Source organism: Phodopus roborovskii, unplaced genomic scaffold (genome assembly GCF_943737965.1).
Source record: "Phodopus roborovskii unplaced genomic scaffold, PHOROB, whole genome shotgun sequence".
Classification (NCBI taxonomy): domain Eukaryota; kingdom Metazoa; phylum Chordata; class Mammalia; order Rodentia; family Cricetidae; genus Phodopus; species Phodopus roborovskii.
In genome coordinates this window covers 13,603,169-13,629,164 of record NW_026125278.1, presented here as the reverse complement: position 1 = coordinate 13,629,164, position 25,996 = coordinate 13,603,169, and the positions used below count along the sequence as shown (strand labels likewise).

Sequence of the window (25,996 nt, the reverse complement as noted above, 5' to 3'; positions counted from 1 at the left end):
CGTGGGTTTAAAAATACCCAGCACAAAGCGTCTTAGATCTGATCGTGCCTGCTTTTACAAAGGAAGCTCATTCCCACCATAGTGTTCACGGGTGACATTCGAATGAAAATGTGTGATCGTGTAATTCTTCCAATGTTTTTTTTTCCTTCATACTGGAACATTTTCTTAAGAAAATAAAGAGATGGTAATGGTCTCTCTCTCTCTCATACACACACACACACACACACACACACACACACACACACAAATAAAACATTTTTAAAAAAACAAAAGCAAGGTTTCAAATTTGGCTGTCTTTAATTTTGTCTTGGAAAGTTTTTGCATTGTTAAAAAGCATTTCTCAGGAGCAGGGCCTGCTTTTATCAGCGTCCATATGGGTAACAGATAAGATCCAAGCTCAGTAGAACCACTCGCTTGACCTCTCAGTTATGTGTGCTGTCCAAAAGTAGGTGCCTCTAGACGCTCAATAACAACTACCTGGGGGTGGGAATCATTAAATGTTATTAAAAGGCAACGAGTTTTACCTTCAACCTCTGAATCCGCTCTTTCCTAGCTAAGGTGTCCAGTTTCCTTTTTATTTCAAGCTGGTGGTAGCGCTGTAGAAGACAGAACCATCCTAGTTAGAGCCAAGAATATTTTAGAGGAAAATAATCCCGACAGAAGTAGTTTTATCCTCAATAACCCCTCTTGCCATTTAGATGGAGAAGAACCACCTGCCTAAGTGTGCAGGTGGGAATATCAATTGCCACCACTCTGGGAAAGCCAATTACAAACACATCTCAGCTAAAAGGATCCATGCCCTTTAACCAGAAACTTCACTCCTAATCTGAAGAGGAAAACCGAGTAATGACTCCTAAGTGTTTTGCACAAAATGATACTGCCTGATAGCGGCCCCTCCCCTCAATTTCTCTGAAGAAACAGTGGTATGAAATTTAAAGAGGTGGTTGAACGTTTGGCGCATCCGTGTGCTGGAACAGAACGTGATCATTAGAATAAGGTTCCTAAAGATTTTGATTTCTCCTTTATAACGGAAGATGAAAATAGCAGGAGGAAGCAAGGTGCCCAATGGCATAATGTCTTGTAACTGGAAGAATCAGTGTCTTGAGAGGATCCCAGCAGTGGGAGGTGCTTTCCAGTATTTCTAGTTCCCAAGGACCCTGAGGCAGATTCACGGCTTTGTGCCCTGGTCTCACTTCCTGTTTCCTGTTTGATTGCCTCAAGCCCAAGTCCCCATCACAACGTGTCATGCTGTTCTGTGGGGGTGAGGAGGAGGAAAGATTATTTTATGTCTGTGGACATGTGGGGCTGTAATTCCAGGCAGTTCTGTGCTGGGAGCTGAATTCTTGTCCTCTGCAAAGGCAGCCAGGGGTTCTAATGTCTGAGCCACGGCTCACATTCCACTGTGTTTCATGAAATTGTTTGTTTTGATTTGATTTGAGGCTCTTGGACTATAGCTTAGGATGACACTTGCTATATTGTCCACACTGGCTTCGCAATTGTGTCCATCCTCCTGCCTAGGCCTCCTGAGTATTGATACTACAGGCGTATGCTGCCACACTTGGCCATATCCTGATTTTATTGCTGCATAACTACAACTAGAAGATACGAAAAAGAAATGTACATTGATAGTAGTCATCTCTGAAAGCAGAAACTTTAAATGTAATTATTTCACTTTATGATTCTCCCTCTGTTTTCTAATTATTTTAATATAATAGTTGGTGATTTAAAAATATACCTCATATAAAAAGCATCTTCTTCCAATTGGACTAGAAATCAGTCCATGGTCTTTCTTGCTGTCGTTCACTGTTCCTTTGGGGAGACCCTTTTCTCTGGCCTTGGTCCCTGCTGGTTCAATCATCACCATCCTGGGTGTTACCGTCATCTCTTGACACGTCTTGTCCCTCTCCCGTCTGTTCTGAGCCTTTATCCACCCAGCAACACACTTTCTTGAATTTGCTACCAGCCTGTTCCCAAGGTCCGCGTATCCCCAACTCTCCAGTGGGGAGCCAGGCTCCTCTTCATCCTGGTTGACACCTCTTCCTCCCGATCCCTTTGCTTCCTGGGTCCACTCACCACTGCAGCCATTCTGCGCCTGTGAGCTTGTGAGACCTTGGTCTCCTCCAGGACAGCAGCCTAGCAGGACTGTGTGTCACAGGCGATAGGCTTCTGGTCCCTCGCACCTGTCCCTCCCTCCCTCTGCGCCCCTCATTCAATCCCTGAAGTTCTCTCCACCTCCCCTGCTTCGGAGACAGTCGCTCTTCTCCACGGTTTTGTCCTCGATAGCCGCCTGCCCCACACTCTCCGCAGCTGCTAGCCGCACCCTTTGGCAACAGATTCCTCATTGACCTCCCACCTCCAATCTTTTCCAGCCCATTAACCCATCCTCCACATCTCCAGCAGCAGCATCTCAAACAACTCTGCTCATTTATTTCACTCCCCTGCTGGAAAACAACATCTCACCGCCTCATCACCTCCACCGCAGCAACCTGCCTTGGGAATTCAAGACTTTCCGAAGCAAAGCTCCAACTTATCAGATAATGTGGCGTCCTGCCAAACCGCCCCCTGTGCCGTGCAGTCTTTGGGCTTCCTTTCCATTGGAGGTATTCTGCATATGACTGTCCTCCTCCTGTGGAACTCCTCTCCTGGGCCCCTGACTTACTCCTCCAGGTGTGCTTTACAGCAGCAGCACCTCCCTGCACCTTGCTCTCCTGGCCACAGGGGGACCCCCTCCTTTGCAGGATTGGCTTCGATCGCCACTTCCCTCTTCTGTGCAATAGCAATGAGCCATGTTGCAGCCACAGAGCAGGGTCCCATCTGGGCACACGGTGAGTCTGCTACTGTGTCAGGAAGAACTGGGACTGTATCCATTAAATGAGAAGCTCTATAGCAACGTGGGAACAATACTGGTTGCCCTAGTATATTAACAGTTTGCATGGGTCTTCTGAAACATGGCGAGAAGCTAAATTGGTTTCACTCTTTTTCTGATTTATAGATATCTCCAGACCTGGCCGATTAAACAACCCTAAGCTGAACATTCAGGTTCCTCCGAATGCTGAAACCTTTAAGCATGAGCACCAAACTTACAATATTTTCAAGTTTGGAGCATCTCATATTTCTTTTTGTTTTTTAACTGCATGTGGGTTTGTGCGTGTGGAACGCAAAGCATTTTCATTGAGTGCGTTAGGTGTTCGTGCGTGTGGTTTTGTGCTGTGGAATATGTGACTGAGTGCCTTGGGTGTTCATGCAGAGACCACTGGCTCTAGCTGCATGACTGGGCGAACTGCTCTATCCCTCAGGACGGGGTCTCTCACTCAGCCTGGTACTGGGCTGGCAGCCAGGAAGAGACAGCAGTATTTCCTTCTCCGGTACAGGGTTAAAGGTGTGGGCATGACACGCATGGCTTTTCACACAGGTGCTGAAGACTTAAACTCAGACTCCGGTCTTTCGACTTGTATAGTGCGTGCTCTCACCCTTGGAACGATCCTCCTGGCCCCATGTTTCAGACTAGAGAGGGCCCAAATTTTACATTCTTTATACATATATGTTGTTAACACATGAGGCTTAATGGTGTCATGTCAGCAAACTCTAAAGACCTGGGCCAACTCTGAACACAGTACTCCTAACGTTAGAAACTAGGTAGGGGTTAATTTAAGGCCATATTCTTTTCTTTTTTGCAGAATTGTACCATTCCCACAGGTACGTTTGTAATCAGCAAATTTGGGGCGGTCAACAATGAGTCTGTGTAATTTGTGGACATGAGCAAAATTAAAAAAAAAAAAAAAATGAGTTCCTAAGTCAGCAGAAACTGCACATGTGCAATAAAGATCTTAAGTGAATATTGATGTCAGTATAATAATAAATATTTTCACTGCTACTAAATTGTTGCTGGTCTACTGATAGCCCTACATTTGTTCATAAACATCAGTGCACCCACAGGTCAGGAGCTCTCCAAGCCAGCCTCTCTGGTTACTGGTGTGTGACGGAGCCAAGAGCCGCACCCTTTTTTCAGAGACTGGAATGGTGCTGGACAATTGAAACTACAGTATTTTGGAGCAAAGGCTGCAATAATTCCTCAGGTGAGCTACATTGCCCACAAAAAGTGCAAATGTCAGAGTCCACAGAAGGTGTTGATGCTCAGGCTGTAAATTGTGCTGACCAACGTGTCCTAAAGTAGAAGGGACAGCAGATGTTTCAATGCCTATTCCGTGAAACTTAACATACGGCTGAGCTACGGGCCCTTAAAAGAATAACAGATCCGAGATAATTCATGGCAGTGGGATTACTGATATTTAAACAGATGTCACTTTTTTTTTTTTTTTAGGGAATGGAAATTAAGGTACAGATGGTAAGGGCTGGGTAGCCATTGTGGATTAAAGGAATCTACATTTAGAAAATTAAATATCACAAACTTTATAATCATGTCCATATTTCTTCTCAACTATAAAGGAGGAAAACTTGGGTCTGTGGGCTCCTGGCTACTTAGGAAGTCAGACAGCGTCTTCCAATTCTTTTTGGTCCATTTCCCTTTTCAATGAAGTTTAGGGAGAATTCTCCAATCATTGGTCGTTGTTGAAGAGTGAACAGGTCTGTCGTAAAGAGAGGGTAAGAAATGCCCGTACCTCCATGTCCAGGACCTTGTGGAAGATGGCCTGGGCTAAGCAATCTCGGATGTATTTTTGCTGGTCCTGCTTCATAGTGTTTACTTTGTATTCCTTTTCAGAAAGTATCCTCCCGCTTCTTGTGATCTGTGGTGAATAGATAAATAGGTGAGTGGATAGATAAAACGCACATGGAAATACAACATAGGGAAAAATGTGCCGTTAGGTACCAAAAAAGACAGTGGATGGAGGGAGGAGGGGAGAAGAGAGAGAGAGAGAGAGAGAGAGAGAGAGAGAGAGAGAGAGAGAGGAAACTGGTCTTTACAAAGCCTAAGGGAGAATACCATCGTCCCTAATGAACTTCCATTTTTAATGAATATTTCATCAGGCAGAAAGGGGAGAGGAAGGCCCCTCGTACCTGTCAGCGTGAAAACACACACACAGGTGGTACACTTGACGTTTGGAACAAGGTGTTCATTAGAGTAACAATTTCCCAGTGACGGATGAAACCCAGGTGTTCTTTTCAAGCTCCTGAAAGTAGCTTGGGGAGGGACTGGAGGAGCACCTTCCAGTGGTGAGGCAGACTGCAGCTAGCAGGAAACCCCAGCGGGGGCAAGGCAGGCAGGCAGACAGGCGAACAGTGGAGAGAGCCTTGGGCTTGTCTCCGGAAATAATTGGCTTCATTACTTCGTTTGCTTCCTGCACTTTCCAGGCCAGGATGTAACTTAATTTGCTATGATTCAGAATTTTATGGTTTACATATGGTTTACGTGAGTAGCCAGTTTTGGATATCGGTCACAGCGGGGATTGCTGTGCGCTTGTCCCCGGAGGAGCTGGCGATTTTGCCCTCCTCACTCTTGGCTTCCTTGGACTCTTTGAGAATACCTGCTGCTGTCTTCTGGTTTCCCCTGTAAAAGAGGCCGCTACCCTCCCTGCTGTTTCTTTTCTTCTCACTCCCCAACCCCTGTTCCTCTTAAGTTCCAATGCATGTAGTTCCATGTCTGCGTATGTGTCTGTGTGTGCCTGTGTGCATGCGAGCGTGGGTAGCTGTGGAGGCCTCAGGTTTTGGATGTCCTGGAGCTGTGAGCTGCTTGGTGTGAGTGCTGGGAACAGAGCTCAGGTTCGTGCTCTTAGCCATGGGGCCCTCTTTCCAGTCCCCACATTCATATTTTTAACGGCCTTTCTCACTTTTTAGCTATCTTTTTTTACATTACTGTTGTGACACAGTTCTTCAGATAACCCACTTACAGTCTAGAATGTAGGATCTCACCTCCCTGGGAAGTGAGTGTCTAATGTTAGGCCGCCCTGGCTCTTATCCTGTTCCAGAGTGGCAGCTGGCATATGTATGTCATTGTTATCTCTTCCCTGGGATTATGTAAGCTCTCCCCAGCCAGACAGGAAGCTCCTACAGTACTTAAACTTGAGTGAGGTGGATATGGATCTCCTAGAGGGGTTGAGAAGTAACAAACCCCACAGGTCTGGGGCTTCCTGCTTCACACTTACATGTTTAAAAAATTTCCATGTGAAACTTCAGGCTGCTGAGCCATTGCTGGATCCCTTAATCTAAAGAAAGAGCCATGCCTTCCTTATCTGAGTTACCAGGCTTTTAAACAAGTGTTCCTTAAGTGTTTGGGGATGGTGTTAAATAGACACTATGTCTTGCCCAATGAGTATCGTGATGTGCAGTGTTCCTAGTCACAGAGTGATTAGAGGGTGACTTGTTGCAGGTTCCTAACAGTAATGGCCATCCCCAGGGCAGGGCATCATTGTCTTCATTTCACAATTGAGGAAGCTGGGCTGCAAGGTGTGTGAGCGGTTGTCTTGTTCCGGGCAGAGCCGGGTTTCAGCTGACCCTTCTGGTAATAAAGCCCCAGGAGGCTGAGAAGAACTATCTCCATCCAGTTCCACCCAGCTAGTGACAAGCATACAAACAGCAATCAGAAACACAATACCATGGATCTTTCGACACCAAGACAACACTGTACTTTCGGAAAGTAAACAGAAATGCTGTGGAGAACCACACCCCTTTTCTTTCAAAGGAAAACCATAGGGTTTTTTTGAGATAGATTTTCCAACTTGTACACATTTAAAGGAAAGGAAATTGTGTGGGGAGAATGGGTTTGAAGCCGATGGAAGGAGCTGAGGTATCAATAAACCATCATGGGGAAATTAAAGTTAAAACACACACACATACACACACACTCACACACATACACATACAGACACACACACATACACACACACACACACACACACACACACGAGAGGAAGCAAACTGTGTTTGCCACACGATATTCTGTATTAAAAACAATATTTTTCTGGAAACAATAAGGTCTTCTCTGCCCTCGCTCTTTAACAGGGTCTGGTTCACAGAATGTGCGCTGAATAAATGTGTAAATAAGCAAATCAACTATGGTGTTGAAATCTCTCAGGGACTTCTCTTCAAAAATTTATGTTTCCTTAGTAGCCATTGTAACCTCTCTCCACTTGTTTAGAAAGATCCCCGAATAAATAAACCAGAAGTTTAAACGGAAGTAAATTCTTTTTTCTGAATTACTATGGAGAGAAAGATGTCACAACCCCAGTGGAAATCTGAAGAAAGGTAGGAAGCTTTCAGACTTCATTGAACAAGAAGGCAGACAGAAGTCAAAGCCGTCTTACCAGCCCGGAACTTAGCAGGTGCCGCCTGATCCTGGTATTGTTAAAATACCCAGCCAGGTGTTTATCTGTGAGGCTATTATATGTGGCAAGTAATCTGAAAGAAAGAAGAGAAGCCATTAACATCTTACCAGAGTTGCTTGATAACCAAGGCCATTCTTAGCAACACTCTGCCACACATTTGTAGACAAGTTTAACAGCTGAGAGCCTGTTTGTTCCCAGTCTTGTGATAAGAGACACTAAGGATCTCAGTCTGAGTTAGACAAAGTTGAAAGCCAGAAATTAATGGTTAAATGTTGGTGAAAGGCCCAAAGACAGAAATGTGCCTGCAGTCTTTGGAGACGAAGCCACCCCAGAAAGAAGTTATTCATGGGATGTGGCAGGAAAGAAACAACTTCTTTAGCAAGCCTGGGCCTCTCCTGTGGACGAGCCTGCATCTGTCAGTCAGCAGTGGACTGTGATGCACACATGTCCCTGGTGTGCCCCTGAAGTCCACGTGAACCTTGCTTCACATCAAGGAAACCGCTCCATACGCTTCTCGTCCCACAAGGCTCTGAAGCCCCGGTACACCCTGCGATTCTCAACACCCTGTCTGATGTTGTCTGTTGTGATCCCAAGCAGTAATGTGCTGAGAAAATTAAGACCGTATTTTCTTACTTCATTACTTATTGACATGAAGTCCTAACGTTTAGCTTACCAGTTTTGATTTGTTGACTTATAGTTACCTAGACAATTTCATTAATCCAGTATCTATCACAAAAACCTTTTATATAGGTTATCTTATATTGTTGTTTTATTTTAAAACTTAAAGGAAGTCAGATGTAGTGACACACATCTAAAATCCTAATACTCTCCTTGAGACACAGAAGTAGGAGGATTTCAGTTATAGGCCTGACCTATACAACAAGGCTCCCTCAACTTAGAACGAGCTGAACTCTTGGTTATGTATTACTACACCTTAATACATGCTTATGATAAGTCTATGATTTAGGGTAACAAACTAAAAACTACTCTTTTTAAAAATGTATTTATTGACTTTTACATCCTGTTTCCCCTCCTTCCTCTCCTAGTCAGCCACAACCCTACCCCTGTTCCCACCCCAATCCACAACTCCTCAAGGAAATGACTCTTTTAACCTAGTTATTAAGCACCATATTAAAATGTTCACATTCATACATGTATGCACATGAAGACATTTATATGTGTATGTGCACAGCAAGCGAGCCTCACCACAGCTCAGTCCTAAAAAATTTCGTACACTGCAACAAAGATTTGCATCCCAAACTCTTGATGACAACAGCTGGATTTTAGCTCCTTCTGAGTCTAGAGTAGGGGACTCACTCTTCTTACGGTCTGGAGAGGATGCTAGCAACAATTTTATTTGGCTGTTTTCAAGAACTTAATTATGTGGAGATTAAATGGGTGACCTTTCCCTGTCTCTTTTCTCCTTAACAACCCTTCGAAGGAAAGTTCCATGCTGCCCAAATGGTCAGGAAGTTTAATTTTGTCGACAAAAGAGACTGAAAAGCAGTAGCAAAGCCAAGGTACCACACGAAGGCTACAGACAAGAGCAACGGCGCAGAAACCATTATTTCCCCAGGGTTTATGTAAAAAGACAACCCAAGAATGAGTCTCATGGAGGCACAGACAAAACCAGCCCCAGATGAGGCTTTAAAGACATCTTTTAAATGAACTGTCTTGGTGTCCTACAGTTCATCAAAGGTTTTCTGTCTCTGAAAGGTCAGCCTTCTATCCCTTACCCTTTCTGAATCTCAGAGTCTCTTTTCATTTCTTCATTTCCAAAAGGTGAGCAGGTGCCTCTCAGGCCTAACAATCATGACTGCACAGTTCGAGGATTCTTAAGACAAATCATTACAGGGAATTCATGTGCAGTCTTTTGTCTATCTTGGGGATCCAAGCTTAAAAAAAAATAAAAATCAATACTTTTGGAATAGGTAGAGGTGTTGAAACCCTGATTAAATGAAATGAGGTTAAAAAAAAGTTGGGAAGACAAGGACCTCAGCCCCATTATTGATGAACAAAATAGCCCTTCTTTTGATTTGGGCTCTGTAGCTTTTAAAATATTTAGGTTCTAATAGCAATGCCCAGTCAACTTTGGTATCACCCAATTATAATCCTCCTCTGTTCTCTCAGCTCCTTCCAGAGGAACATGTGTGCGTGGTTCCCCACTCCAGTCCACAGAGGCTGGAGGGATGTGAATGTGTGATGCCTCCCCTCGCCAGTCCCTCTGAGGCTGAAGGAGAGCAAGCTGGAAACTGTTATACTCATCTGCTTTCTTTGCATTCTGATTTAGAGGAAAAATGCAGGTCCTGGTTGAGATTTTATTTGTAAAATAACTCATTTGTCCACTGGCATTACATGTCACACAAACAGTTGTAACTTGGCAGATGTATCACGCCGGATCACTCAACATTAGTGATTGCTTTTTCAGACAATGAATAAGTTTGTCTTTAAGGTGGAACCATAAATTAATAAATTAGTCTATAATGAGAATCATATTAAGTAAATGATATACATCTAGTGTGATGGTCAACTTCCAATAGATCTTTAACAATATCTGCCTTGTTCTGATCATCAAGCCTCATTTTCTGGGGAAATGGTTCCAGTCTGTGTGCACATGTGTGTGCACATGTATGTATGCACGTGTGCGTGCACATGTGTGTATGCACGTGTGTGTGCACACACTTGTGAGTGCATGTATATCCTTTATACTTTTATCTTGGTTCTGCAGAACGAACTTTGTAGATGAAAACACCAGCTCTCTACATCAGTCCAGCCACAGACATGGGTTAGCAGAGCCCTGTTTTTTCTGGATTCAGGATAAATTTTCTAATTTTATTTTCTGTATTGGGTCAGATAAGGTTACCTGACCTGGGCCTGGTGACTGGAGTACTTCCCCCATGAATGCTTCAGCTGTCGAATGTGACTTTCCTGGTTGACACTGTTGCTGGCCTGAGATTTCCTTGCTCACTGTCTATCACTGACCCCAAGGCCAAGCCATTCACACAGAGCCCACCAATCATGGTCCAGGCCAGTCACTCCAGTTTCTGGTGGGGAAGGTCCACTCTCCAGAACCTGAGGGGACAAAGCTTGTGTTTGACTGGCTTCCTCCCCCCTCCATGCACACCCTCTTCCTTCAGAGCCAGGGCGGAGTGACTGGAGTAACTGCTTACCCAGCTGCAGCTTTTCAGTGCACACCCTGCAACCATCACCTCCCACCAGGCAGGGCATGAAAACCAGGATCTTTAGAAACAAGACTCGGCGATTCCTAATGCCCCATAAAAATCCCAAGCAAAGGAAAGACACAGTAATCACCAATAGCCACCTACATTTATTGAGATTCCTGATATTTTTTAGATCATTCTGTAAGAGTGGGTGCAGGGATGTCACAGATACTGTGCTCAGGAGTCCCAAGCCAGCCAGAGATGCACACACATGTACACACATGCACAGGCATGTGCACACACACACAGTCCACATGTGTTAAGTGAACTCACATTTGCCCTCCACCTCCATATCAAGAGTGCTGAGGAATATCTTTGGTGGTTTGGTTCAGTGGATACAGCTACTTACACACAGGCTTGACGACCAAGTTTGAATTCAAGATCGCATGAGGTGACAGGAGAGGACTCCTGGGAGTTGTCCTCTGACCTCCACATTTGTGCTATGGCATGTGTAGTCTGCATGTTCACACACACACACACACACACACACACACACACACACACACACACACGAATTAATTATAAAGCACACTTAGGGGCCTGAGAGATGAGAAACAAGTAACATGCCAGCTACCCCAAATCTTAAAATGGAAGCCTCCCAAGCCAGATGACTACTCAGTGTCGATCAGTACTAAGAGCTCCTTCCAAAGGCAGTAATACCTTTTCCTGAGCCACACTAATGAGCTCATTTCTCTGGGCTGTAGCACACTTTCCCTGCACGCTGGAAGGGCTAGGGGTAGAGAGCCATTGACAGAAGTTTCGGTCCTGCCCTGTCCTGTAGCCATTCGGTTGCAAATAAACACACAGAGGGTTTTTTGTATTAACTAGAAACTGTTTGGCCTATTGCTCAGGCTTCTTAGTAACAAACTCTTACAACTTAAATTAGCTCCCAGTTCTTATCTATGTTTAGCCACGCGCCTTGGTACCTTTTCTCAGTAAGACATTCTCTCGTCTTGCTTCCTCTGCGTCTGGCTGGTGACTGCGTCTCTGCCTTTCCTCTTCCCAGAAGTCTCCTCGTCTAGTAGCCCTGACTATACTGCCTGCCTGGCTACTGGACAATCGTCATTTTATTAAATCAACAGCAGTGGCAAACCTTTACAGGGGACAAGAGCGATACCTCACATCAGATAGCTCTTTGCAGCTTGGTCATCCTCCAATATCAGCCCTGTCCCAGGAGCAGGTGGCCTGGCCCACCGCCTCTGAGTCAGGTCCTTCTACTTCCACACCCACTAACGTAGAAGACAGATCAGCCCAGAGCTCTGCCAATCAACAAGAGTGTTTTACGTCCAGTTTCAGATTGCTTCTTCATTTCCATGTGAGGCTGCTTGGAATGGTTCTAACCCTTCTTATTGCCGGAGAATTAGGAGTTAATAGGCTCTAACCCTTCTTAATGCTGGAGCACACGTTCACTAGCAAGATGGAAATCTTTTCCCAACCAGCTTCCGCGCACCTTCTGATGCAGTATTAGCTTTTCCTCTGTGTGTGTTCATCCTGACCTGGTGGGATCTAGGGTCATCATGGAAACAGACCTCTGGGCTTGTCTGTGAAAGTGTCTAGATTGTGTCCATGGAAGTAGGAAAAGCCTGCCCTGAACCTGAGTGGCACCATTCCATGGGACCAGGTCAAAGCATGACGCAACCTGAGAAGCAGCATCCATCTCTCTGCTTCCGGGCTGTGAGTGCCATGTGACCACCACCTGCCCTGATGACGTCACTCTTTCCCTGCCCACATGTGACCCAGAATAACCCTTGCCTTCCTCACGGAGCTTTAGCCGAGTGTGCTGCAACAACGCTAAGGACGGCAATGGACGGACACACACACCTAGCATGCACCTCAAAAGGCTTTCAACTCTGCCCGCTACAGCTCCACACCTGCAGGCACGGATGCCAACTGCTCCTTGTTTACTGCGCCGGTTTTTAATAGACTCGGGCTGACACCACAACCTAAGTGGCTTAAAGAACAGACAGACCTGCATTTCTCACTTCTTCGGAGCTTTGGAAGCTGAAAATCCAAGGTCTAGCTACTGTGTGACAGGGGTCCTGGTGAGGGTCTGTTTACTCAGTGTGCCCTCAAATAGCAGGGGACAAGGGCGATATTTCCCAGGTTGTTCTAAAGCAACAATCACCCAGTTTTAGCTACTTCCCCAGAGCCCACTTTTAAGTACCATCATTCACAGTTGAGATTGGAATCTCAGCATGAATTGTGAGAAATTCAAATTCAGCCCAGAAGGACAGGCACAGGGTTTTTTATGGGAAGAGAAGCAGCTTTCCGTTAAATCGCCTGAAGTCACCAGCCACATAAGCTTCAGGAGCCTTCTTCTCTCATGTTTACCAAACAAGAACAGCTCTTGTTGGTCTTGCTAAGGTGAGGAGTGGAGATTGCTAGTCTCTGCCTTCTTTCTTGAGACAGGGTGTGTCATTGATCCTGAAGCTCATTGCTTTGGCAAGACTAACCGGTGAGCAAAGCCTGGGGAGCCTCCTGTCTCCTTCCCCAGTGTCACACACACACACACACACACACACACACACACACCACTGTACAGGGCTATGTACATAAATTCTGAGGACTGAATCGAGGCCCAGGCTTCAAGGAGTGAGCCATGTTCTTAGCCCGACATGAAAATTCATATAAATTAAATTGACAAATATGTAACTCTTATTTATAGTTAGCCTTTAGCACCTAACCAATGTGTTAAAACCTTTAAAATAGCCAATATCTTGAACATATGTTTCTTCAGTCTGTTTTAAAAAGACTTGTTTGGAGAGCCTAGGAAGAATAATTTTTTTTATTATTTATTTTTATTTTTTTATTTTTTATTTTTTTTTTTGGTCTGAGGCACAGTGGTATACATACATATGTAATCCCAGCAGTCCGGAGATTAAAGTGAGGTTATAAATGCAAGGTGAGCTAGAGCAACAAGAGCAATCCTCTCAGAGAGAAGGAGATTTTCAACACAACCATTGTAGTTTTACTTTAAGCAGATGTGATAATTAACCCATCTGAACTAACGTCATTAGTATTCATCCGATGCTGCTGCTGTAACAACATACCAAGGGCTTGCAGCTTACAGGGCAACAGAGTCATGCTTCATGCTTCCTGGAAATGAAAAGTAGCGTGGATCTCACTGGACTAAGGCCGATCTGTCAGCACAGCTCAATCCCTCTGCAGACTCAGACAGAACTGATTCTCTTTTCTAGTTTCCAGAAGCGCTGTACACCTGGCTGCTGGTCTCCTTACATTGTCGAGACCAGCAACGCACACCCTAATCTTCCTGAAGAGGCCATCTATACTTGTTTTCTTGGCTCCCTTTCCACAGTTGAGGGCTTTGTTAATCCCACAAAGCCCAAAAGACAAATCTGGGAGAGCAAGCCCACCTGGTCAACATCCACTGATGTATCTGCACCCCCACACTCCCACCCTGCACCCCACATCCCCACCTCACCCCCATCTCACCCGCCCCCGCTGCCATGTTAAACAGAAATACTCAGTTACGTTGAGAATCAAGACACTGGTAGCTTTAACGGCCATGTTTTGTTTGCCAAGAGATGTAGCTGGAGTTTCCTTCTAGCCTGATCCCACAGCTGATTAACCCCCCAAAAAACACACAAAGACTTATATTTATCAACTGTTGGCCGACGCCAGGGCTTCTTACTGGCTAGCTCTCTCTTAATTATTAACCCGTGACTACTAATCTATGTATTTCTACATGGCTTTATCTTACTAGAGAACGCCTGGTGGATTCTATCTTCCCGGTCTCTACGTGGTGTCTCTCTTAGGCCTCCTTCTGTCTTCCTCTCCCTGGCCTTCTCCACGTCTGGTAGAAGCACCTATCCTTCCTGCCTGGCTACTGGCCAAATGGCGTTCTATTCATCATCCAGTAAGAGAAACATATGTAGAAGAACATCCCCATCAAAGAGAATTTTCCTTATACAAAATGTCAGGGAATAGAAGCATTTGATGCCCAAAAGAGACCATACTTAAGTGGTAACATGTGGACAAGGAGTGTTCATGCAATTGACCAGCACTTTCAAAAAGACCATCCCGTCTATTTGTTGACCTGGCCTATATACTCTAGCTAGAGGGGAAAACTTTTAAGTCAGAACCCAGCAGTGTTCTACAAGGTGGAAATCAGGTCTCAACCGTGGCCTGGAGTAGAATCCATAAAGCCAGGCCTGGCTCTCGTGCCTGTCCGAGGGACTGCGCAATCCCACACACCTGTCCATTTCTCCTTTGTTCATTTGTTTTGTTACTTTTCTGAAGAACTTAGACTGGTCTGTACTCAGAACTCTCCCTGCTCCAAGCTCCTGAGTGGTGGGATTGTTTTAAGTTTCCTGGTTGTGTTTCTTTTCACTCGAACTTTAGCTAAACCTGTCTCATATCTGCCCTTAATATTTATTGTTTCCTTTCTCATATACTTCCCGGTCTGCTTGATGGGGGATGTCCTTCTGTATTTATGTTTCTCTTATTGATTGTTTGGCCAATAGATGCAGGAAGATGGGTGTGACTAAGAGACAAGGAGAATTCTGGGAAAGGTAGGCAGAGAGAGACCATGGAGGCATGCCATGTAGAGAGTGGGAAGATAGGATACCAGGTGTTCTCTGGTAACATAAGGCCACATAGAAATACATGGATTTATAGAAATGGGTTACTAAGTAAGACAGAGCTAGCCAATAAGAAGACCTAGCCATTGGCCAAGAGTTGTATAACTAATATAGCATTTGTGTGATTATTTGGGGCTGAAGGGTGGCAGGACCTGGTTGGACAAGAGACTCCAGCCCTTGAACGAATTGGTACAGGAGACCACTTCCTGAACATAACACCAGTAGCACAGACACTGAGATTGACAATTAATAAATTGGGACCTGAAACTGAGAGGCATCTATAAGGCAAAGGCCAGAATCAACAAGAATAGGGAAAGATCTTCACCAACCCCACATCTGACAGAGGGCTGATCTCCAAAATATAAAAAAAAACAAAAACAAAAACTTAAGAACTTAGTCACCAAAACACCAAATAATTGAATTTAAAAGTGGGATACAGAACTAAATAGAGAATTCTCAATAGAGGAATCTAAAGTGGCTGAAAGACACTTAAGAAAGTGCTCAACATCCTTAGCCATCAGGGAAATGCAAATCAAGGAAACTGAGATACCATCTTACTCCTGTCAGAATGGATAAAATAAAAAACACCAATGATGACTCATGCTGGAGAGGATGTGGAGAAAGGGGAACACTCCTCTACTTCTGGTGGGAGTGCAAACTCATACAGCCATTTTGGAGATCAGTATGGCGGTTCCTCAGGAAAATGGGGATCAGTCTACCACAGGATCCAGCAATTCCACTCTTAGGCATATACCAATGGATGCACATTCATGCAAGGGCATTTGTTCAACTATGTTCATAGCAGCATTATTTGTAACACCCAGAACCTGGAAGCAACCTAGATGTTCCTCCTAAGCACATTGGAAGCATGGGGGAGGGAGTTAAGAGAAAGAAGTGGAGAGGAGAACATGAGGGAGCAGGAAGATAGAGTCAGGGGAAAAGTACAGGAGAACAAGAAAAGAGATACCATAATAGAGGAAGCCATTATAGGTCTAAAGAGAATTCTGGAACTAGATAAATGTTCAGAGACCTACAAGGATGATCCCAACTAACAACCTAAGCAATAGTGGAGAGGCTAAATTTAATGCCCTTTCCCGATAATGAGATTGATAAACTTATATGATACCTTATATGTCATCCTAGAGCCTTCATCCAGTAGCTGACGAAAGCAGAAGCAGACTCCCACAGCTAAACACTGAGCCTAACTCCTGGAATCCAGTTGTAGAGAGGGAGGAGTGATGAGCAAACGGGTCAAGACCAGGCTGGAAAAACTCACAGAGACAGCTGACCTGAACAAAGGAGAGCTTATGGACCCCAGACTGATAGCTGGGAAACCAGCATAGGACTGACCCAGACCCTCTGAATGTGGGTGTCAGTTAGGAGGACTGGGTAGTCTGTGGGGCCTCTGGTAATGGATCAGTATTTAGCCCTAGTATAGGAATGGACTTTGGGAGCCCATCCCACATAGAGGGAAACTCTCTCAGCCTATGAGGGAGGGCCTAGGCCCTGCTCCAAATGATATGACAGACTTTGAAGACTCCCCATGGAAGGCCTCACCCTCCCTGGGGAGCAGAAGGGGATGGGATGGAGTGTCCATGGGAGGCAGGGGAGGAGGGGATGGAGAGGGAGCTGGGATTGATGTGTAAAACAAGCTTGTTTCTGATTTAAATTAAAAAATAAAGAAAGCCTGGTTACATCTGTTGACATCCTTTTGATGCTCTTGTACAAACTGAGACTTGCTCTGCATTTCTGCTTCCATCCTCTGTACCAGGTAACTCATTATACACCACACTGCGATTGCTCTTTTACCACCCAAGAGTTATTGGACTCCAGGAAGTCATTGTTGGCAGTTAGTTATTATGCATTTTCATGGTGGCTTCAGACATCAGCTATGGTGCTCAGACTCCTGGTGTCTGTGGGGATGATACAAAGCCCTCAGACTGAGCATCGAGAAATAAGTTGCTAGGTTACTTCAGCTCGGTAGGGGAGAAGGAAATCTTAAGTCTGCTAGAACTTAGTCCTGTTGAAACACTGCAGAACTTCTACTGAGAGAATATAGGTCATTTTTAAAATTACAATCAACCTTATCCCAGAATCACAGATCTCATTTGAGACAAACAGGAACCAAGGAAATACAGCTCCCTCAAAAATCACCAATTTCACAAAATGAGATCAATTTCAGTGATGTTCCAGACAAAGAATTCAAAAGGGTGATTAAAGAATGTCTAGCAATGTAAGAGAGATCATGAAAATCAATGAGCTCAGGACACAAACGCCTGAATGAAAAAAGAAAGTAAACATGGGACACGAGAGAGGAATTTAGTAAAAAGATAGAAAACCTGGGGGGAAAAGTGAAATTTTGTAAGTGAGATGTTTAGCAAGCAGGGGGCAGGGTGTAGGGATGTTGTTTATGACTTACCAATTGAATGGATCGATTAGAAGAAAGACTATCATGACATGAAGACAAAGCAGATGAATTTTTAAAAATTCAGACAATGACAAAGACAAAACAGTAATAAAATATGAACAAAGTATACAAGAAGTATAGGACTCATTAGGAAAATCAAATCTATAAATCATGGACATAGAGGGAAGAAGAAGTTAAAATCAAAATTAATCAGATGAGATCAAGAAGGTTGCCTCATATTGATGAAGGAACTAATCCATCTAGAGGATATTATAGTTCTAAACATATTTGTAACAAACATTGACATTTAATTTCATAAGCACTACTTGATATGAAGGCACAGATTGAACCCAACATAATAATAGGGATTATTTCAACAGTCCATTAATCACCCATAGACAGGTCGTCCAAACCAAAAGAAAAAGCCAAACCCAAAGTATTCATAACACAGATCAACTGCCCTGAGTGCCTCAGACTTAGAGTACACATTATTCTGGGCAACTCATGCTACACTATGAAATAGAACATATTTTAAGGTACAAAGTAAGATTTAACAAAAATTAAACAATTAAAATGATTTCTTGATCTTCATCATATTCCAGTGAAATTAAATTAGAAGTCAACAAAAAGAACTGTAGGACATTCACAGATTGGTGGAGATGACGTGATACCCATGAGTAATAATAGACTACTACAGAATTAGAGGGAAGCTTCCAAAATGCATAGAGTTGAGTGAAAATTAGAACAGAACGTATCAGAACTGCTGTCATGGGATAAAAGTGGTTCTAAGAAGGAAGGCCATAGAGCTGGAAAGATAGTTCAGAGCTTAAGAACACTAATTGCTCTCCCAAAGGTCCAGAGTTCAATTCCAAGCAACCACATGGTGGCTCACAACCATCTACAATAATATCTTGTGCCCTCTTCTGGCCTGCAGGCAGAATACTGTGTATATGATAGATAAACAAATCATTTTTTAAAAGGTGTGTTATTTTAAAAAGAAGGAGAAGAAGGAGGAGGAGGAAGGTTATAGCCACAGATGCTAAAATTAAAAAAGAAAATCAGGGACTCTCAAGTAACTCAATGAACTCACTTCAAGGTCTTAGAAATCAAGAACAGTTAAACATAGAAACAATAAGTAGAAAGAAAAATGACAGCTGGGGCAGAACTTAATGAAGTAGAAATCTGTATGAGGAATAAATGGAACGATGAGTTGGTTCTTCAAAAGTCTAAATACAATAAACAAATGCTTATCCAAACTAGCCAGAGAGGGGATTCAAAATAACACAATTTGAGATGACAACTGAGATATGACAATGGACATGGACACCAGTGAAATTCAGAAGATTATTGGGGTGCGTTCTGCAAAGCATACTAAAACCAACTGGAAAATTTAGATGAAATATATAAATTCATAGATGACATACCAAATTTAAAATAAACGTTCAAAGTTTTAAAATTTAAATTAAAACTTAAATGGGTCTATAACAAGTGATGAAACTAAAGAGGTAATAAGAAGTCCCCTAATACAATAAAGTAAATAAATAACCTAAGGCTGGATAGACTCGTTGCTGATCTTTAAAGAAATAAAAACTGTCCCCAAACTAGTCCATAAAATATGAGGGGGAGGTGGGAATGGAGGGGTCCATGAGATGGCTCTGTGTGCAAAGCACCTGCCACCCATCACAACCTGAAGAGAACAGACTCCCTAGATTTGGCATCTGTCCTTCACATGTGGGCCATGGCAGCATACCAATATGTAAACATATAAATGTTCATTTTTTAAATAAAATGATAAAGTACCCTCCCAACTCATTTTATGAAACCAGTGTTATCCTGACAGCAAAACTGTATATGAGCACAACGAAACATAAAATTATATACTGATTTCTCTGATGAACATGGATATAGCAATTCTCAACAAAATATTTGGAAACTGAATTCAACACATAAAACAGATCATTCATACGACCGACCATGTGAACATCATTCAGAGGATGCAGATGTGGTACAGCATGATCAGGTCAACAATGCAATATAGCATGTTATAGAGTTAAGTATAAAAATCAAATAATCATCTCAGTATATGCACAAAAGGAACCTGAAATACTCTAAAACTCTTTCAGGATGACAGCCCTGTAGAGATCAGGATTAGAAGGAACATGACTCATAATAATAAAGACTCTATACAACAAGCCAGTAGCCAACATTATACTAAGTGGGGGAAACCTCAAAACATTCCTGCTAAAATCAAGAATGAGGGTATCCATTTCCCTTATTCTTATTCAGTATAGTCCCTTAAGAATTAGAACAACAAGACAAATAAATAAATAAAATTAATACAGAAGTAAGAAATCAAGTTATCCCTCTTTGCGGATGATAAAATGCTATCCATAATCAACCTCACACCAGAAAGTTTTTAGAAATAACAATTTGAGCAAAGTAGCAGGATACAAAAACAATATTTAGAAACTAGTAGCTTTCTGAATACCAATATCAAACCTCAACATGAAAAAAATGTCAGTGCAATCTCATTCACAATAGCTTAAGAAATATCTAGAAATAAACCTGATGCTGAAAGAAGATCCCTACAATGACAACTTTAAAACATCGAAGAAAGAAACCAAAGTAGAAACTAGAAGCTGCAAAGACCACACAGGTTGGCAGACTGGTTACGGTGGCAATGGTCACATTACCCAACATAATCAAACGATTTGATGTGATTCTCATAGAATTCCAATGACATTTCCCACAGAAATTAAAGAAAGAATTGTAAGAACCACATGGAAAGCACAACTACTCCCAGTGTTCAAAGAAAAATTATCTCAACCAATACTATAGAGCCAGAATAACAGATCACATGATATTGACTAATCAGTGAACAGAACAGAGGACCTAGAGTCAAGTCCATGCAGATACACCTGATTTTCCACAAATGTAACATAAAACATTCTTTGGAGGAATAACACCTTCCTTAACAAATACTTCTCACAAAACTGTCTATTCATAAATGAAAGAAAGAAGCCAAATGTCTGCCTCTCGGCATATATACATAAATCAAAGTGCATCAACGGCCTTACCCGACAGACCTGAAACATTAAGAAATGGTGCAAAGTATTAACATAGGCAAGAACTACAGAAAAATTCCCAAATCTCCAAGAAAGTAATTCCAAGAATGACTAAGCTACAGAGGAAAGGGAACAATCATTCCAATGAAGAGACGGCTGATTGAATACAAGAAATGTTTGCTAACTATGTGTGAGAGTGTTAATATTGAGAATACACAAAGAACTTAAAAACTAAATTCCAACACAACAAACAATCCAGTCAGTAAGTGGGCTAAAAGGACAGTTATCTAGAGCAATGCAATAAACATGGAATACCATGTGTGACTCCCTCAGACATCAAGGGTATGCATTGCAAAACTGAAGATTTTGTCTCATCCCAGTTAGAATGGTCATCATTGAGAAACAAACAACAAAAACGCCGGGGAGGAAAAGAGACCATCATACCCTGCTGGTAGGAATGGAAGCCAGCATGAAGGCTCCTCAAAGACCACAGTTAGAACTTCCAAACGGCCCAGCTCTATAACCTGTGTGTACATGCACGCAGGGCTCTAGTGAACACCACAGAGGCACCTCATCACTGCTTGGTGAAGCACTATTAGCAGTGGACAAATCATCAAAGATGAACGTAAATGAAAGAAGAGTGATACTGTATCACTTCTGGAAGATAGATATGACTGGAGGTCATCGTACAATGACCCACACAAGATAGATGTTGACAACCCTGATGACTGACCCAATTAAGAGTTTTGAGTGCTTTATATTGCTAACCAGACCAAGAGTGGGATCATGCCTCTGCAGTCTCTTGGTGCCCCAGATCAGGGATACAGAGTTTTTAAAGGCAAATCTGCAAAGCTACATCAAAGTTAGGTGAGTGTAAGAGTAACCTTGACACACTCATTCCTGGCAGAGCATGGTAGTTATTTTAGGCATAACCTGCCAGTTATTTTGGTCAATACATCTGGACCATAGTCCAAGCCATGGAGATCTCAAGTGTGTCACCAAGGCAGACGTGACTGTTGGGAGAGAGTGTGGAGAGCTGAAACTCTCTAAACTTAAAATGGAGTCAGGACAGGATCCTGTTATCTTAGGCATTTCACTTCTCCATCTTATTTTTGTTGTTGTTGCTTTTAAAATTTTGATTTCATTGAAGGGGTAAATACTAAGTTCTGAGAATCTGTAGCTTAACCAACACTAGTTTTGTTAATGAATTTTAAAAGGCAACTTATTTATGTAAGGGGTTAAATACTAAGTTTTGAGAATCTGTAGCTTAACCAACACAAATTTTGTTAAAAGGCGACTTATTTATGAAGTAACTAGAAAAGATACAAAGGTATATTTAAAGACCAGTAACATCAGTTTTCTGGAGGGAGTGTGTTGTACTCTGATGACGCATGAGACATGTGTTAAATATTCTAAAATTTTTCAAGATACCAGTGTCCTGAAGTTGTGGATCGATTACTACCACAGAAATTGACAAATATCATAAACCAAGGCTCTTTTTATTTCCTGAAAAATCTAGATATTAGAAGTTTGGATAGAAAAAAAATGATGAGATTCACCCAAGGGAAACAGACCATATGACCCCTGACATATGTGCATACGGAACTCTGCCTGACACGTCACATGCAATAATCGACCATAGTGCTCACGTGTCTCTTCTGTTCCCTACCTCTCACATAAGAACATAGGATTCTGCTATTTTCAGCTGCATTTCCATTAGGAAATATTATGCAAGATGTTTCTCATCATCGCCATAGAAGGAAAGCTTCACCTTGCCTGAACACAGTATTTTATGCTGAGTAGAATAAAATCAAGTGAGACTTGTGAAAATAAGCACAGTTTTATTGTTAAAGATGAAAACTCTGGTTGAGAGGTGATTTGCATTTCGGGTGACACTAAATGTGCAATTTGTAGAGTTTGATAGTGTTCAAAGAGGGTCTGTGTCAAACCTCTCCTCCCACTCAGGCTTCTAAGTGAGGCCAGTGAAAGGCGTCTGCAGCTCACAAAACAAGCACTTGTGGCGGGCGGCTTCTTCAGTAAAGCTTCTGCCTGCACATCACCTTGCAGTTGATGACAAAAGGGCTTTGTCTCTTGACTGAAATTCTTCATCCATTGTCTACTCAAAAATTTTCAAGACCACATGGAATTCCAGCTCCATGAACAAACGTGTCATGTTTCACTCAGTCAACCAAATCTAAGGTTCCAATCTCACAAAGAAATAAATACATCTAAACTGAAATATCATCTCCAAACACAATAGCTAGTAGTGGTATCAATAAGCAGAACAAAATGATAATTCTAACCTAGACAATTTCTATCCTTGAAAACCTCATGTTACATAAATGTTAGAAAATTTAGAAAGTATGAGAGCATATATATCATCTCTAAAGAGGAATAATAACTTGTGTCATACTTGATAGCAGATAAATCCATATTGCTCCCTTCTTAATACAAATTTGATGAAATAAATATAGGATAGGAACCAGAAACATGGTTCTAATCCACTGCCACACTCACCCCATGGCTCTGATGAGCCACTTGATATGCATCAATGCCTACTTCCTGTCATGGAAAATTTGTCTGGTCCAAAGATATATTTACTTGGAGGTCTTGTGATTCCATTTCAATATAAAATCTGTGCAAGTAATGGCCATGTAGGATCTAGCTAGCCCAGTCATTTCATTCAGGAAATAGAAGTTCTAAAATTGTGCATATTCCGTTGATAGACATAAACCAAAGGGTTAAAAAACAAGCTACACAGGAAAAAAAAAAAAAAAGTATTGCCAACAAACGGTGCTGGTGTAACTGGATAATTGCAAATACATCCATATCTTTTCCTATTCACAAAACTCAAGTCCAAGTGAATCAAAGACCTCAACATAAATCCAGTTACACTGACCTTGATAGATGACAAAGTGGGAAATAACTTTGAATTCATGGACACACACGACTACTTCCCGAACACAGACACTGAGAGCAACAATCAATAAATGGGACCTCCTGAAACTGAGAAGCAAAGTAAGGCAAAGGACACAGTAAATAACACAAAATAGCAGCCTACAGAAAGGGAAAAGATCATCACCAATCCACATCTGATATAAGGCTGATATCCAAAATATATAAAGAACTCAAGAAACTAGACATCAAAATACCAAGTATTCCAATTTTTAAAATGGAGTACAGATCTAAGCAGAATAACCAACAGAAGAAACTCTAATGGCTGGAGGACATTTAAGGAATTGCTCAGCTTCCTTAGTCATCCGGGAAATGCAAATCAAAATGACATTAAGATACCATCTTATGCCTGTCAGCATGGCTAAGCTCTGGGAGTCTTAGCGAAGAAAGGGAGGAGGGATACAAGCCGGAAGGTCATGATTGGGAACTCATGGACTCTGGATCAACAGTTGGGGAGCCTCCATGGGACTGGCCTAGGTCCTCTGCATGTGTGTGACAGCTGTGCATCTTGGTCTCTTTGTGGAACTCCTAGCAGTGGGATCAGGACCTGTCTGTTCCTGGTGCTTAGCTGGCTTTGGGGAACCTGTTCCTCATGCTGGATTACCTTGCCCAGCCTTGACACAAGGGAGGAGCTCTGTTCTACCCAGTGTTGATGTGCCATGACTTGCTCAAGCCCATGGGAGGCCTGCCTTTTCTAAAGGGAGATGCTGGAGGAAGAGGAGAGGAGGGATGAGAAACTGTGGTTGGTATATAAAGCAAATGCAAAGAAATGCTATCTAAATAAAAACTTAAGTAAAACAAGCAAGACTGTCCCAGGAGTGACCACAGAGCAGCACTTTGCCCACTTACTGCCTCTACCAGAGCAAGCGTCACGCTCCTGTGCTCAATGACTTTGGAATCCTTCCTATTGCCCTTCCACAGTGTCCTGTGTGAAGCCTGGCACCACCCAGGAAACTCTTAGACAAACAGTTAATGGCAAAAAAATAAAATAAACATTGTTCGTCCTTAGGTGCATATCCATATATCCATACCCTTTATAGAAATCTACAGAGAAGACATGGCCTTCCTTTTATTATTTCAGAGTAATAACTGACAGCATCATGGCAGGAAAAAAAAAGGTTTGAGACTCATGTTGCATATTCTGTCTTTGTTAGCATACAGAACGTTCCAGAGGGTCAGCCCCGCAACAATGTTAAGTGAGTGCCTTTACTAAGCATACACAACCACTTGGGGAAAGTCTCCTGAAGGGCAGGGTAGAGGGAATACGTCCTTCCAAGGAGAGTTGACTAAAGACCAATGCAGAACAGTAGACGTGAAGGTCGATTATTTTCCAGACCTTTATAAGAAAACCTTTTGCCAAATAAAATCAGAGCAGACTCAGCAATCCCCTACTTTGTAGGTGGTGATTGAACTGATACCATCCCAACGGTCTCATAGTACATCCCTCATTCTGTTTTATTTGTATCCAAACCTGCCAGGTCTCAGCAATTATGCTACATATTGATTTACAATTTCTCTCAGCTCATTCTAACAATGCATCCAGAGGAGAGCCATAATATTATTTTATTTATAGCCTTAATACAGTAGTTTGAAATGACTAGTTAACAACCAGGTCTCCAGCTGTGCTGGAGTCTAGCAAGGCTGTTTTACGGAGCTCAGAGATCAGGCAGTAGGAAACTTGCATAACAACGTGCCTGGGACACACCTGCTCCAAGTAAGATATGCTATATGGCTCTAAGATCCTTCCTTTTTAAATTTTCCAGATATTTAAACAAAAAAATACAAAAGCTTTAGAACATGCATTAACAGAAAAAAGAGCTCAGAGTTAGAGAAGATAGTGAAGCAGTTAATGGAAACACAAAAGGGAGAGAAATTCCAGAAAGCAATCATGTTTATCGGGAGCATTTGTGGGGAACTTACTTAGACTTTTGTAGTCAACACTCGAGATAACAGCATCCTGTGACTTAACTCTCACAGCTAACTACAGAGTACTGCTAACTTTCTCTTCAATGAAAGATCAGTTCGCATGTGCTGAGATGCCCAGCCCATGCCTGAGGACCCTTCTGCTTTAACCACTGAAGGGAAGGTGTTCTGTGAAAGTTGGCCTGGAGAAGGGACCCTGTGGAGACAGTTCAGTGAATGACTAACCTGAGGAGATGCTTCAAAAGCAAAGTCATAAAACACAATGAATACTGCAGTGGCATATTGGCTTAATAAAAAGTAAGATATCTAAAAATGAGTGGGGCTGGAGAGCTGGCTCAGTGGTTAAGAGCACTGGTTGCTCTTCCAGAGGACCTGGATTCAGTTCCAGCAACCACACAGTGGGTCACATACATCCATAACTCCAATCCCAGGGTATCTGACACACGAGGACCTCATCTAGCCTCTGAGGGCACTTCATGGGTGTGATACACAGATGTACATGCAGGCAAAATCCCCATACATGTAAAAATAAATCTCAAGAGAG

The 25,996-nt window shown here is 42.6% G+C and overlaps 1 protein-coding gene across 1 annotated transcript in view; it reads right to left on the bottom strand.

Moving 5' to 3' along the window:
* The window catches only part of Erich3 (glutamate rich 3), a 103,002-nt gene that overhangs the window by 61,564 nt on the left and 15,442 nt on the right, over nucleotides 1-25,996 (bottom strand). The window contains exons 2-4 of the mRNA XM_051195925.1: nucleotides 7,260-7,353; nucleotides 4,620-4,745; nucleotides 525-596 (exon numbers count right to left, since the gene is read on the bottom strand). Coding sequence (XP_051051882.1) covers nucleotides 525-596; nucleotides 4,620-4,745; nucleotides 7,260-7,353 — 292 coding nt within the window. The remainder of the gene's footprint in view (nucleotides 1-524; nucleotides 597-4,619; nucleotides 4,746-7,259; nucleotides 7,354-25,996) is intronic.